Source organism: Hypanus sabinus, chromosome 3, assembly GCF_030144855.1.
Source record: "Hypanus sabinus isolate sHypSab1 chromosome 3, sHypSab1.hap1, whole genome shotgun sequence".
NCBI lineage: Eukaryota > Metazoa > Chordata > Chondrichthyes > Myliobatiformes > Dasyatidae > Hypanus > Hypanus sabinus.
The window spans coordinates 53,901,185-53,916,721 of NC_082708.1; the positions used below are offsets into that span (position 1 = coordinate 53,901,185).

Genomic DNA, 15,537 nt, shown 5'->3' on the forward strand with positions numbered 1-15,537 from the left:
CAATTCCTTGAAAGTAGCTGGAGAGGTCAACAGGGCAACTGAAAAGGTAAGCAGGATTTTTTTCCTTTATTAGCTGAGGCAGACAATAGAAGACACGTACTCTATGCTGGAATTGCTTGAACAATACTTGGCCCACAGCATACAGTTTTGTTCACTAGACTACAGGAAATATGCAGAGGAGATTTAGGAGGATGTTGCTAGGATTGATATATTGTTTTTCTGGGGAAAGATTGGATAAACTAGGGTGGTTTCCTTTTGAACAGCAGAGGTCATGTGTATAAAGTAATGAGGAGCTAAATAAAGACTTATTCTCCTTAACAAAGTAGTGAAAAGCCTATTTGAAAATAATTGGTGTAAGGATGAGAGGAAAAGTATTTTCATCCAGCATTAGACAAGGGCCATATACCTTTACGCTCTTATTAAAAACAAGGACAGAACATGATAGAATTTTCCTTAAAGAGAGTCCTGGTATTTAAAAATGTTATATAGTTAAATCTGCAATAATTGAAAATTGAAGGCATCTAGCAGGAAATTACATTTTTTTGATTGAAAAGTTTGTGGTTATGGCATAACTGACAGGAATTTGAGGCCTGAAGTGTTACACCCCTTCGAAACGGCATACTAAATTCCTTAACTGCTTGCTAAGAAAAAGTGTGACTCATCAGATTACTATTTCTGTAAATATTAGGACAGAGAGGAAAAGTTACCCAATTAAATCCACATAATGCAAGTTATCTTTAAGACATGGCAAATCAAAAAGTGATAAAGTGATTGAGAATACAAACTTTAAATGGCTATCAACTTCAGTTAAATCCTAATGAGATGATATTTTCTTAACTTCATTCCTTAAAAATAATCAGCAGACCCAAACAGAGAAATCAACCCATTACAATGATGTTGACTATTTTCCTTTAAAATGGAGACACTGCAGAATCAAAGGAGCAGATCACTCTGCTCTGTTGGTGTTTCAGATTAAGTTTCAACAATTCACCACCAAGTTGTGTACTGAACTGTTTTCAAAACCGATCTCACAACTTCCTTTCCAAAACAAAGAGAGGACTTGTATGATTCCTTGGCCTTAAGAGAGGATATATTTTGAAATAATCATGGATCTTGTAATATTTATTTTTAAGCTTGCTTTAGTCCATTTCAAATGTATTTCACCATTCCCAAATTCCTTGGCTAGTGTGTATCATTTTATGTGATCACTGGACTAAGTCAATTAAAAAGATATTTACAATACAAACTTTGTGCAATGTAACCAAATAATTTAATCAATTCATCTCTCCTTCCCTCATTGATGTACAATTCAAAAGAACTCTGCATTCCTGGCAATATTATATGAATGAGCATTCGAATGAAGGAAACTGAATACTGATAAGGGTGTAATTCCAACAGGGACAAAATTGACTCAAGCAGCTTTTAATGTAAACCAGGTCAGGCGCACAGATTCAGTAATTGTTCTCCATTGATTAATAACACCGTTTGAGCAATGCATTCAGATAGTTATAGCAAATTATATTTAAAAAGTGCCTCTATTAGTTCCAGTCTTCCATGAGTGATGAAAGCAATGTTTGCCAAAATTTTGATTATTTCAAGGCAAAAAATATAAAGATCATTGGAATGAGTCTCACTTCATGGTAAAAGAGCCCGATGGTGATCAATGGTCATGAGTATTTAAAACCAAGTATTTAGACCAGACACTATGTACTCAGTGCCTCCTGTACCTAATAATGTGGCCACCCAATATGTTTTGTTGTATTTTGTTGCTGTAACTCATCCACTTCAAGGTTCAACGTGTTGTATATTTAGAGATGCTCTTCCGCACACCACTGTTGGAACCAGTGGTTATTTGAGTTGCTGTGTCCTTATGGTCAGCTTGAACTAGTCTGGCCATTCTCTTCTGACCGCTCATATTAACAAGGCACTTTTGCCCACAGAACTGCCGCTCACTGGATGAATTTTTGTTTTCCTCACCGATCTCTGTTAGAGACTTGTGCGTGAAAATCCCAGGAGATCAGCAACTTCTGAGATACTGAAACCACCCCAACAATCATTCCACAGTCAAAGTCACTTAGATCATATTTCTTCCCCGTTCTGATATTTGGTCTGAACACAACCAAACCTCTTAACCATGCCTAAGTGCTTTTCTGCACTGAGTTTCTGCCATGTGATTGGCTGATTAGATATTTACATTAAAGAGGTGTAAAGCAGCTACTGAGTGTACATTACTGTTGATCGAAGGTAAAAAGGAGAAGAAAGGATAGAGAAGCAATAGGCATCTAGAGGGGAAAAAAGGAAACATGAAAAATATAAGTAGACTGAGGTGAAAACAAGGAATAATTGCTGTATATGTAAATAAACTTTATTTTCACTGATTATAATAAATCCTCCTACCCCTTAGATACCTATATCATTTACAAAGTGAATGAATATCTCGCCCCCAAGACAGTTACCCTTGAAACAGAGCTGTGCTAATGCACATCAACTGATTCAATATACATTAATAACTGAAATATTGCTTACCCGCAGTTTGCACAGTTGAAGTGATCGGGGTGATAAGGGTCATTCTTGAATATAAGTGGTTGTTCATCGATAATAGCATGACACTTCTGACAGATATATTTCCCCAGACCTCTAGCCTTTTCACGATTATGGCATGGACGGCAAAGATGTCTGCAAGCAGAAATTTGAATGAATAATTCCTTTTAACTAAACATTTTTATGTTCATTCTATATAGGCAAATGGATGAAAATAACAAGGCAAATTTAAAGCAGGAAGAATTCAAAACTTAAAAATAACACGTGTACAGAATGCTGGAAGAACTCAGAAGGCCAAGCAGCTTCTACATTTCAGGCCAAGACACTTCATCAGGATTTCCAGCATCTGCAGATTTTCTTTAGTTTGCGACTTAAAAATAACCTTTACATAATGCAGAGTTTCCAAACTTCTTTTTCAAAATAACACCATCTTTAAAATTTCAAACTAACCAGTAAGGTTCCAGGAATGTGACACTGACTGGATAAAGGCTCTACTTGCGCTTAATTGATGAACTTTTTAAGGACATTCTCCCTCCTTACTGAAGCAATAGCTTCCTCAATTAATATTTCAATACCATTTTTTAAATACATCACCACTCTTCCTCTGTCCTTTTTAAAAAGATGCCATACCCAGGAATGCTGAGCTGCCCATCCTGGCTATATGTTAAACAAGTCTCCATGATGGTAACAATATTATATTCCCTTATGTTAACTATTGCTCTTAGCTTACCAGATGTCTTGCATTCAAGCCTTGCATTCCTCTCAGGTATCTAGAGACTGGTATTATACACTCCATAATGAATGAGCCATTACTAATATAGAGACTACAATCAAGTGTTTAAAAATATAGGCCCATTTTTCCTGTTCTCAAATAGACTGACCCAAAGTGAGATCACTACATCCAAGCCAGTTTCATAAAGCAAGTAATGTCAAGAAGAATTCTGGAAAATGAGGTATATAAGATGATATAGTTGTTCACCAGATGGTAACAGATAATAAATAGAAGACATCTCAAAAGAAGTGATCAGATTTCACAATGGGGGAACCCAGTAAATGAACACTTTCTGTGAAGGCAATGTTAGCCTTATACAAGTTGGCCCTCATCTATATTTGTAACCTAAAGTAAAAGCTCACAGAAGTGCATTCAAAGCTCTCAAAGGATCCCCTTCACTTCTCACAGCTGCAGTGCTCAAGTGAAAAGTTTTCAACTGCCGAAGTAGATTCAATAGAGTTTTCATAGAGGGCACTAACTTTCCTCATAAAAACCTCCCTAGCAACTTCTGTACAAAGTCCCTCAGTACAGGAATCAATTTACTGTGTGCATCGTTGTTGCTTTTCCCTTCTTCTACTAGCTCAATGTACTGATGTGGCAAGATGATCTGTATGGACGGCATACAAAATAAGATTTTTACTGTACCTCACAACATGTGAAAATAACAAACCAATTACCAATTCTTCAGAAGCCTGCACAGGTTCCTACAAAGCTCCTGCTCTTCCTGGCTCCTTTTGCCCAGGAGGGCACTGAAAACTGACTCCCATCAATGCAGCATGTTCATTCTCCATCAAGTGAAAGGACACTGGGAGAACTGTGGTGTGACTCTAAGGATGTGTTTCCCATTCAGAGCTGAGAAGAGAGGAAATTCAAGCCCTGGTGTTCCTGAACCATAATAGCATTTTGGAAAAGGAGACATTGTTTTGGAACCACTGCTAATAGATTTTCTGTGTTTTATTTTAAAAGCTTTTTATATATATTAAAAAAAACAGTTTTAGGAAGGTAACTAATGTTGTTTTAGTACCTACCAGAAATGCTGTAGAAAAATTTCAAAGCCAAAAAAACATACTTGCAGGTTCAAAGATTTAAATGCAAGTTTTGTCATTTCCTGATTTTCATTATTGAAAAATCATTTAACTAAAAGAATCACATATAGAGGTGTAATGAGAGGGTTAAAAACAGACCTCCTCACTCAGAAAGGACTTGGTTGTCTGTTCACACTACTCATAATAAACAAGCCTGTTAGTTAGAAAGATAAATAAAACATAAGGCCTGGTTTCATCCAAGAGGCCTTGAAGTATATATATGTGACCTATTAAGGGAATGTGATAACTTGGTTTCTTTTTCAAGGATGAACATTTCAGTCAGCATTTTGCTGACTGAAAAATTTTTTGAAAACAAGTGAGAGTAGATCAGTGGGAATGTATAATCCTCCCTATACGTCTATCATTAAGAATTAATTAATTTTAGAAATGTAGCTGACTGATATGCATAGATTAGGAAAGAAGTGTGAGCATTTTTAATTATTTAAGTGCAAACAGTGAGCAAGCTCATCAGACCTCTATCCTTGGACTGGAATCACGATCAGTGCCAAAGATATCCAAGAGACTCCAGGCCAGTCGTCGTAAATCAGAGTCCTCAATGAGCAGAAGGGCATGAGATTTGCTCTTGTACTAATTGTTCTGTGCTCTGTTTTAGGTTTGTTGTCTTGTTAATCATTTGCATCATTTAAAAGGGTGTGGGTCTTGTTCTTTTATCAATTATTTTCCACATTGTTTTAGACTGTGTTTTATTACTCTTTACATTTCTTTTCCTGGTGCTTATTATACTCTAATAAATACTCCGCAGCAAATTTGGAGTGTTCCTTTTCCCTTTTTGATCCAAATCCCCAAAACCTGCTTATCACTCCTGTGCAAGAGGTTAAGGGAAGTAAATTCTGATACTCCATGTTAATAAGATGGAAATCAGGTACACCAGGTTCAGGCCTAAGATGTTGATCCATGCACCCATTTGAAACGACCTCGTGACTGAAGCAAATTCTCACATGGCAGGCTCAGAATTTACAAATTTCAATCATGTTTATAACCACAAAATAATCAGGTACAAATTTGTTAATAGAGTTTACTTATTCACAGCTATCTTACACACAACCATTTCTTGTTTTTAGAAATTATTATAACCTAGCCAATAGGAAGCATTTCAATTAAAGTTTAGAATTTGAATGATTTATCTCACTGGTAATAATTTTAGGACCCACTTCACTTCCCACAATTCACAAATTCAGATGAAACACTGGGGTGCAACCACCTGGTGCGTCGGGTAACTGAATGTTTGTTTTAGTTGTATTCTCCATGCTTTGTTCCCCTCCCAAACATTTATCTTTATTGAAATAGGTAATAGTGTATTTTCATCAACAGAAGCTTTGCCTATTATTTCCCCAATTTTTGTTTGGTAGCTTGGGAAGAAGGGTTATAAAGTACAAAGCTCTCAAACTGCTAAGTGCTCTAGAGGATGTAGTCCATAGCTGGGAAAAGGAAGCAACTATTTCTGTAGAGGAAAACATAATGCACTTCATGGAATGCTGTTTCCAGAGGAAGCATTTCCTGCAAACAAACTCTGTTATAAAGCAGCTTTTAAAAAGTGGAATGAGACTTCTCCTTCATTAGCATAGCCAGAATACATTTGCGCAACAGATCAGAGCTGATATACACCCTGGCAACACTGCACTAAAGGACAAGCCATTTTCACTACAGAACAGGAATTATACGCTACTGAAATAGTTGTTTTTCAGACAGCGGCAGCCCACACCTCAGTTCATTGTAAGTTCTTACATTCCATAGCTGGGAACATTGACTAGGTTGAAGTTTGCTTTAGACTGATCATGTTGCAATAACCAATTTCTCTCCCCTAATGGTCATCAATTTGTTTAACATGAAATTATAGATTTTCAACAGCTCTTCATAAGAAAATGGATTGATTAGTCTACAGTTGAAATTTGGTCCTTTTTTAACTTTACTTGCTTCTTGCAACATTAGATAATAGATGCAGGACATTATAGAAAACTGCTTTAAACATGAAAATATTTATGAATTTGCTGGTCTAAATATGACCTTGTTTTTTTTTGGTCTACAAGCATGGGAAACAATTATTGTTTGTGATTCTCCAAAATTGAAGAATACAGCTACAAAAACAGCAGATTTGGACCTTGTTATATTTTCTTTGGTCTACCGAGCATGAGAAACATTGTTTGTGATTCTCCAAACTTGAAGTATACAGCTACAAAAACAGCAGATTTGGACATGGATCCCAGTTTTAACTTGGCCACAACATCCTTGGAAAGCTGAATTACATTGCTATCTACAGCACTGTGTTTACAGCTGGGCTATTTCAGAATAGTATCTCAGTGAGAGTCTTCTGCCATCACATGAAAACCATGACCAAAAACATCTATTTGCTAAAAATCTTGCTGTAGCTCATCTCTGCCTCATATTTTGACACTGCCATTGCATATTTGCTATCACATGCTTCAAAGCCACTGGCCATTCGGGCAGACTGCCTGCCGAATTACTAGTCTGCTGTTCTGTCTTGACTTGTACAGCAGTGTCTACTTTCTTACCTGCATCATTATTGATTGTTACCTGGCAATAGTACACCCCGTTAATTCTACTAGTTTTCGAAAAACATGCTATACAAAAATAATCAGTGCAAATGAATGGGTAACTGCTATTCTAGGAACTATTCAGCTTGCTGTGACCATTCAGACTGTTGAGGCACAAGAGAACACAACTGTGTGCTTACAATAGTACAAGGAAAATCCAACATGAGATGCTTCTGGTGTTATAGTTGTTGAATTTTCTTTTGCATCTTTAGTCACTACCTGTTGCCACTGATGCTTAAACAGACACCTCCAGTCATACAGGTGACTTAAATACAAGCGCAAAGCTTCCAGGATGAGTTTCATGATCTTTATTGCTTTGTTTTGCATTGCCACTTACCTTATCATGTAGTGTTTCACTGTAGATCACTATGGCAAATCAGCATTTTCAGTCTACACCCAGTTCAGAATCTTACCATTATCAACCGTGCTTTCTTCTGTCTGACGAGCATCAACTGGTTTACTTTTATTTGGAGATAATTTTAAACAGTCCCTTTGCAGAGGGACTATAAGTAGTAGTTTTTTTTGTTTTTTTTTTAAAAATATGGTGAATAAGGACAGATTTAAGTATTCATTGTTTGGGACTTCAAGTGTTGATCTGTACTATCACATCCCATCAAAAATAAAACAGCTGAATAATGCATCTTTGGAAGTACAAAATTACTGTATGTCATCAGTAAATATTTGCATATCTCAAATTACTTTTTGACCTTAGCACCAAATAGCCAGACAAATGAACACATTCTTCAACTTTCCTTCTTTGGTGAAGAAACAGCCTCTAATATTTTTGTGTATTTCATCGAAAGTGTCATCAATACAAGTATTTTCATCTTGTGTCCTATATTTAGTAATATGCAGGATAATTTCTAACATAAGTTGCAATCCTACTGATGATAATAATCAGAAACAACATTGGCTGAATATATTTTTACAAAATATGGAGAATGCTTAAAATGCCTGGCTTTCAGATTCACTTTGTTTCATCAAATATTTAATTACAATTCAATAATAATTTGGTAGCACATTTCAAAATGCATTTTAAATTAATTCTATAAAGTTCTAGTTGCCTTGAAATTAGATTTAAGCTGAGGAAGTTGGATAACAAAGCTATAAATGTTCGAAGAGAAAAAGAGTGTACTTTAAAAACTGGAAAAGAAACTCATTTCATTGAAGCAGAAATATAAACTATAGAAAAAACAGATTAACATTGACAAGCAACATGTACAAAATGCTAGTGGATTTAGCTTTACACAAAACAATTTTAAACTAAAATACTGAAAATTTAGTACAATTGATATTGGAGTCACAAAATTCTGGAGAATATATTTAATACTGTGTTATGCATTTAAATTGCAATACCGTAATTAGGTTAAGTGGGGGCTATGGGGTATCGAGAGAGAGTAGCACCTCTGGTGAAGGGGCTTATTGTGTCCATTCCAGGAAGCTCACTCACCTTTGTTTCCTACCAGGCACTCAGCTCTCACCTGTGGCTCCAAACAGCTGTTTGCGTGCGACAGCAGCCACACCCCTGTATACTGCTTCGAAAGGTAGGCTAAACCAGGTGAGGGTAGCTGGTGGCCTCATACCCCAGTGAGACAGGGACATGCCTGTCCTAGCATGTGAAGTCAGTTCCAGCAGTGAGATCCAATGGCCAGGAAGGCAGTTCTGCAATCCCCATGAAGAGTGAAGGGTAAGACAAGAGGCGAAAGACATCATGGTAATCTGCTACAACCAAGGAAGATCCTGGTTTGTGAAGTTTGCTTGTACCACTGGACCTGGATTTCTGAGGCGGAGAGTGTGGAACTGCCCCAATGGAATAACTTTTCCATTTTAAAAACTCTGCTGCATAGGTTTCCTATCATTGTCAGATACGATGGACAACCACCAAGTACAGCAGCAGATACACAGTTCCTGATCACTATCCAATAGCTCCTTTTCAATACGCCAGACAGCTTGGTGACTACTTTCAGCAAAAGTTAGCAACAGCTTAAGTAAACTTTCAACAACTCATTGCACAAACTCTCTCAAAGAATGGTACTTAAGTGGAGGGCCAGGGATTTCCTAATCTGAAAAGGAGAAATCTAATTTGACTAATTACTATGCAGCAAAGTAATAGAAAATGGTATTGACAGTGCTACCAAGTGGCAGCTATTCTCCAATAGCTTGCTCACCAATTCCCTTTGGAAGTTGTACCAGAGCCTCCACGCTCCAGATCTTATTACCTCCTTGCAACTAAATTCCATGATGTGAGAATGAGTGCCCTGAGTGAGGCATCAAGGGGAACTGGTAATAGTTAATGGGCATCAGTTCAACTTTCTTTGCATCAGTACATGGTGCAAAGAAACATGGGTAAGACTGTGAGAAAGCAATCAACCTCGTCCCAGAACAATGCTACAAATTTCCTCAGGATACTGCGCTAGGACCATTTTAAGGTGCTTCTTCATTTTCCTTAATCTCAGAGTAGTGATATTTGTAAACACAACATTAAATTCAATGTGCATCTCCTTTGAAAATGACGATGTCTTGGGTCATTTGCAGAGAAGGCAGGTAAAGTTGAGGGATTCAACTGGCTTTGCTCTTTATTGCAAATTTCTATGGGCCTTTTACAAACAGGTGCGAGGGAACATAATGAAACCTTCTGTAAGCATACACTTTTGAGCACAGAGTATTGTTTCTGTATTAATAATAAAAGAAGGGTAATCAAGCATACCAACCTGCCTGCATTCTTTACAAATCCAATATCTGCAAGAATTTGTTGGCAGAGGTCACAGCGAAAACATTCCGGATGCCAACTATTGTTCATGGCTTTAATCACTCGGCCAATGATGAACTCACCTGGAACAAAAGACAGCACCAATATAGATATTTCTCAAAAAAGTAATCAGACAATATTTTCTTACCACCCTTCTCCCCTGCTAGTTTGAAATGGGGTTCATCTATAAACTTTGTTATTGATGAATGAACTTTGATGGACAGAAAAATTCAACATAATTATTTTTAGAAATTGAGGCTTTTGAAATTTATATCATTTTCTGCATGGTCAATTTTAAAATGTAAATTCTTTTAAAATCAGCAATTATAAATGTACAGATTAAACTTTATTACAATCACTGAATTGTTTCAAAGGGCAAGAAGATGATAGATTATAGATATAATCTATATAGATTATAGATTATAAATTATAGATTATAGATTAAAACTTTGAGAAGTTTTGCCTCACTGTGAAGGACTGTTTGGGGCTCTGAGTGGGAGGAGGTGAATGGGCAGGTGTAGCACTTCTGCTTGCAAGGATAAGTGCTGAGAGAGAGGTTAGTGGAGATGGACAATTACTTTGCTGCATAGTAATTAGTCAAATTAGATTTCTCCTTTTCAGATTAGGAAATCCCTGGCCCTCCACTTAAGTACCATTCTTTGAGAGAGTTTGTGCAATGAGTTGTTGAAAGTTTACTTAAGCTGTTGCTAACTTTTTCCTCCTCTCAAGGACAATTGTGAACTAGACTTATTTTCAATGTGAACCTACTAGCAAATTGTTTCAGAATATTTTATTAGCTGGTTTAATTCCCAGTTTCTTTGTTGGATTTGAACCCATATCTGCATATTATCATTTCAGATTTATAGACTACTAAGTCCAGCATCCTAAACAATGTGTAATCATACCACAATTCAAATCAATGAGAAATTTTGAAAGATATTTTTTCAAAAAATCGTAAAGTAACTGAGAAACTTGTACTCTATGTGCTCAAGGTTATGATTGAATCAACATTTCCAAGATGGAGAGAGAGTGCAAAGCAAGAAACTGGCAGCTGGGAGGGTTTGAATCTGGGGGCAAACTGAGATCACTTCGGCATTCAGAAATCCTGTTACTTTTGTGTGCCCACGATGGATAAATAAAACAAAAAACATGTAATAGAAGGGTTAAGGGAGTGGGGGCAGAAGCAGGATAACAGGACAGGTGAGGTGGAGATGGAATGAAAGAGGTGATCTCTTTTATTAATTAACAGAGACTTCATAGAAAGGCTGCAGATGCCAGAAGTCCACAGCAACACAGACAAAATGCTGAGGTACTCAGCAGGTCAGGCAGCATCTATGGAAATGAATAAACAGTAGATATTTCAGACTGAGACCCTTCTTCATTTCCGTAGATGCTGCCTGACCTGCTGAGTTTCTCCAGCATTTTGAGTGTGTTGCTATAGCAAACAGTTGATTAGCTTGGGTGCTTCCAAGTTTTAAAGCCTAGTAAATGCAGATTTCTGGTCCGGTTGGAAGAAAGGGAGTATGGGTAACAATTGAGGAAAAGGGGGAGAAGACTAAGAAGGCAGAATGAGAGTTGAGAAAAGAAATGACAGAGAAAGTGACAAAATTAAGTCAATTACTTAAAGGTGTGAAGAGGTAAGTGCTCACACTAAGAGAGGGCAACCAATGCGGGCAGGAAGAAGAAACGTTTGATTGCTTAATATTCAGAGAGGTAGGGGATATGGGTGCTTTGTGTATGCGAGTTGGTGGTAGCAATACTGTAGGGAATAATTTCATGCTTAGCTGTTGGGTAGGGGATTGAGTTGATGCTTATTTTGAATATCAACCAAGATTGTAACTGCCATCATAGCCTAGGAAGTTCTAAACCTCCAAAAGATTCTTACATTTATTCTAATCTTAACTTCTTATCCGTTTTCAAATTCCTCCATGACCTTCACTAATCTCAAGCTTTAAATTTTCCTCTCAACTCAGTGTGAATCACCCTTAGTAAACTACAGATGTTTTGATTCCTTTCTCCAATCATGGTATGCAGACAAAGAACAATTATAGTTGCAAAAAGTATATTTCTTATGATTTATTCAAGGATACAGCCAAGGCTGTTACGTACTGTAGGAGTATACACATTAAAATGGGTGATGTGATACCAGCGGAGCTATTCACCAAACATGGTACAATTTATAATTATAAATGTAACCATTCTGTATAACTAATTGATTCTTGCACAAACCATTCATTGAAAATAGACACATAATAAGGTGTGAGCTGATTTCAATGACAGGTTTTTAAATCTTTTGAATGTCAGCAAAAGAGCTTTCCAGTGAACTATTATTAATGTCAACTTGTCTGCCAATTCAGTGTAAACAACAATTAAAGAACAAGCTTCAACATATCTTTTAGTTGAGGAACATTGAAACAGTAGAACAGTGTTTGAATTACTGGTACTGGTGGCATCAATACAAAATCAAAGTTTGGCCATCCTCATCCACTGAGCTGTAATGTGTGTCTGTGTGCACAAACCAGATGCTCTGCTGCAAGCTAATGTACAATTCAGTGCAGGAATGAACAAGAGAATTGGCCTTACATTAAATATTCAAAAGATCTCTCATAAACTGCTCTATTCTACAACACACCACTTCCCCTTACAATAAAGATCCACAAGAAATGCACGAGAAACGTGGAGCATTAACCAAATATCAGAAGTTGACTGTCAGTGAAGGCAAAAGTTAATTACTGAATTCATCACAAACTACACTACATCAACAGAAGTCCTAACCACGCAAAGTTAAGATATCAAACTTAGAATTTAGTTTAATCATGGTTAACAGACTGCGGTGCCTCCTGCCCTCTCATGTCAGAGAAAAAGACCATCTCAAAAGCAAAATCTTTCAAATAGTTGGCAAGTCAAGCTGAGCAATGCCTATTTCCTCTTGCAGCACTGAAACCCTAACTACACTCAGCTAGGCTACATTATCTGCGTACCTGATATGCAATCTTTTTTTTAAACAAGCATTCCTCAGAGATCTGCCATAAAAAGAGATTTCCAGCACAACAGAAACAAAATCCTTCAAGGGAAAATAAATCCTCATTAATAAAAAGGGAATCTTTGGCTGGTAATCATTCAAAATAAAGAAGAGGTATCCAGGACTTTTCATCCTGAAGGTGTTCAAACGAAACCCACCTATCAGTTCAAGCATTTCCTATGATAGTCAGAGCATCTCATCAACTACCTTAAAATCCAAGGGACAGGAATGGAGGTAAGTCACCCTCCACTCTGAGAGACTCAGAAGAAAAAGGAAACACTGAAGTACATCATGGTGTAGTTACATCTTACTTTGAGATGAAGCCCAATATCCAAGCCTCAAAACAACCGACTCCCCAAATAGTCAAAACAAAACCTAATAACGAGGTCTAAAATGTCCTAACCCTAGAAGTGACATACCTTCCATTATCTTGGCCCATGGGAAAAACACAAGCCAGAGCCCGATCAGCCCTGGCTGGGTTGCCCAGACGAGGGTGTGTATTCAATGACCTGAACCACCCAAAGGCCCAGATTACATTACTGATTATATGTCCTAGAGCACACTAGGTTAAAGCCAAGTAGTGTTGGACCAAGTTAATCAAAGGCTTGGACCAGATTAAAAAGCCAGGGTTAAGTGGCATTGAATTTTTTGAAACAAGATCAGGAAACAAGAGGGATAATATTCTCACTGCCCACATAATTACACTCTAACCTAAACCTAATCCTAACCCTCAAATATCCATCAACTCAGAAGAAAGGGGTAGCACTGAGGTACATAAGGGTGTCTAGTACTACTACAATGTTCAATGGAGTGGACTCAGAACAGGCAGTAGAAAACTAGCTATTCATGAGATGGTACGTGCTTTCAGTTGCAGTATAGTAACTCCTGCAATTTATAAACCTTAGCTTGGAATATCCCTCACTCTAACGTTTCTACCAAAGCACATTATCAATTTTGGTTTAACAGACTGTGAAGGGAGTCATAACAAATATTCCCAACAAATGTGAAGTGGTGTGATAGTGCAGATCAGTATAACAGACTAAACAACTCTTGCTTGCAAATCAACTCAAACTTGCTTGCAAATCAAATATTGAAAGGATTGCAAGTATGTACCTTGAATAAAATTAATGCCAGAAAACGTGTTAACAGCCAGAGTTCAAACTATGGTTAAAAAAAAGTCAAATTTGTTAATTAACGTTTACCACTTACCACACTGATGACAACAGGGTGCAAAAAGCATCTGAAAATCATGTTCACAGTATTTGCGTCCTTCAAACTGTAACAGATGAAATGTCATGATTTAACTATTTCTATATTATGCCTTTTTAAAAAATACACCTTTGTAATTAAAATATTCAATTCTTCATACTAGTGTAAAAGATGGAAAGTATATATAAGAAAAAGTTTATATAGTAAGCTAGATTCTAATCACTAATGCTTATGTACTTGGTATGTCTGCTAGCTGGTGCTAAAATAAACTCAAAGGATTTTAACCTAATGACAGTAAATGCTAATGTGCATGGAAGATTTATTTAAGGCTGTGGAAAGGACAAATTAATAAGTTATGAATGCAAAGATTCCATACTGAAATTGTGATTTTAGAGTTTTGTGGCCATACACATCAGTTTCAGTAGGGCTTGCCATTTTTGCCAATTCAACTTGCAGGATTTTATTTTGCAATTTTTTTTACTAGCAATAGGAATGGGGCTTCTTTCTACATCAGCACTAAGATAACGTTAATGGTGAAATAGGTGAGGTGTAATAAGTGTACAGCCAGATGTGTTGGATTTTCTAACTTGTGCACAGAGAAATTTAAAGACATTTAACAGATTATTATCATACAAACCTAACATCAAGCCACATAAAAGGTATTTAAAAAAGTGGCAAAATGCGTGATTTTGATAGGTAACATAAAGAGAAACATACAACCGTGGAGAGATTGAGAAGGAATTCTCAAGAACCAAACCCTCTGCGGCCAATATTCTTTGGGATGTTTTGTTATGTTAGCACCTGTTCCATTTAGGTCAGCAAATGTTGCTAAAATTTCCCCGTTTGACCAGGATACTGTTAACCTGTCATAATTTCCCCACGAGTTGGTGACCATTAGTTATTCCACTGTAAAATACATTAGGATATCCAGTTGGGACCAAACTGCGAACCTGAGATGGAAGCCTCACGGTACAAGATGGCAGTGAAAACAAGAACTGAGGAAGGACACATGGAGGATTCTAACCAAAACATCAATAATCTCTCCGCCTCCAAAAATGTTTGACTCGTTGTACTTCCAGAAGTATGTTTTATGCTTCAAATAGTATGCTAGTTTTGATTTCAAAAGGAGTCCAACACCATGTGTGCAGTATAAAAGCAAAATAATAAGTAATAAACATGAGAAAGTTGGAAACTTTCTGGAAATCAACACACACAAAGATTGCAGCAATGCCTCTGAAACAAGCACGGAATATACCAGCCTTAGAGGCATATTTAACAGTGATACCTGAAACCTGGGAAGTATTATAAGAGAAGAGAATGAGTAGAAAATGTCTAAACATATAGGAAGGCAATGAGAGCAAAAAGGGAGACAGTTTAATTGAAATAACTGACTGAAAGGAATTGGCTGTGTTGGAGATGCCAAAGGCTATTCAAAATTTGTAAATTAAAACAAATTAATTTTCTCCTTTTGTTTACATCAAGAACTTGATTTTATACATTTCAATATTTACTTGTGCAACAGCACAATATCTACTGAATTTTATACTCTTTTTTTTAAATAGAGTAATGATTTTGACAAATTTACG

The 15,537-nt window shown here is 36.8% G+C and overlaps 1 protein-coding gene across 3 annotated transcripts in view; it reads right to left on the minus strand.

The window, feature by feature from the left end:
* LOC132391325 (LIM and senescent cell antigen-like-containing domain protein 1) overlaps positions 1 to 15,537 on the minus strand; it is a 96,872-nt gene that overhangs the window by 17,995 nt on the left and 63,340 nt on the right. For all 3 annotated transcript variants that reach the window (XM_059964366.1, XM_059964365.1, XM_059964364.1), the window contains exons 3-5: positions 13,952 to 14,018; positions 9,683 to 9,803; positions 2,527 to 2,676 (exon numbers count right to left, since the gene is read on the minus strand). In XM_059964366.1, coding sequence (XP_059820349.1) covers positions 2,527 to 2,676; positions 9,683 to 9,803; positions 13,952 to 14,018 — 338 coding nt within the window. The remainder of the gene's footprint in view (positions 1 to 2,526; positions 2,677 to 9,682; positions 9,804 to 13,951; positions 14,019 to 15,537) is intronic.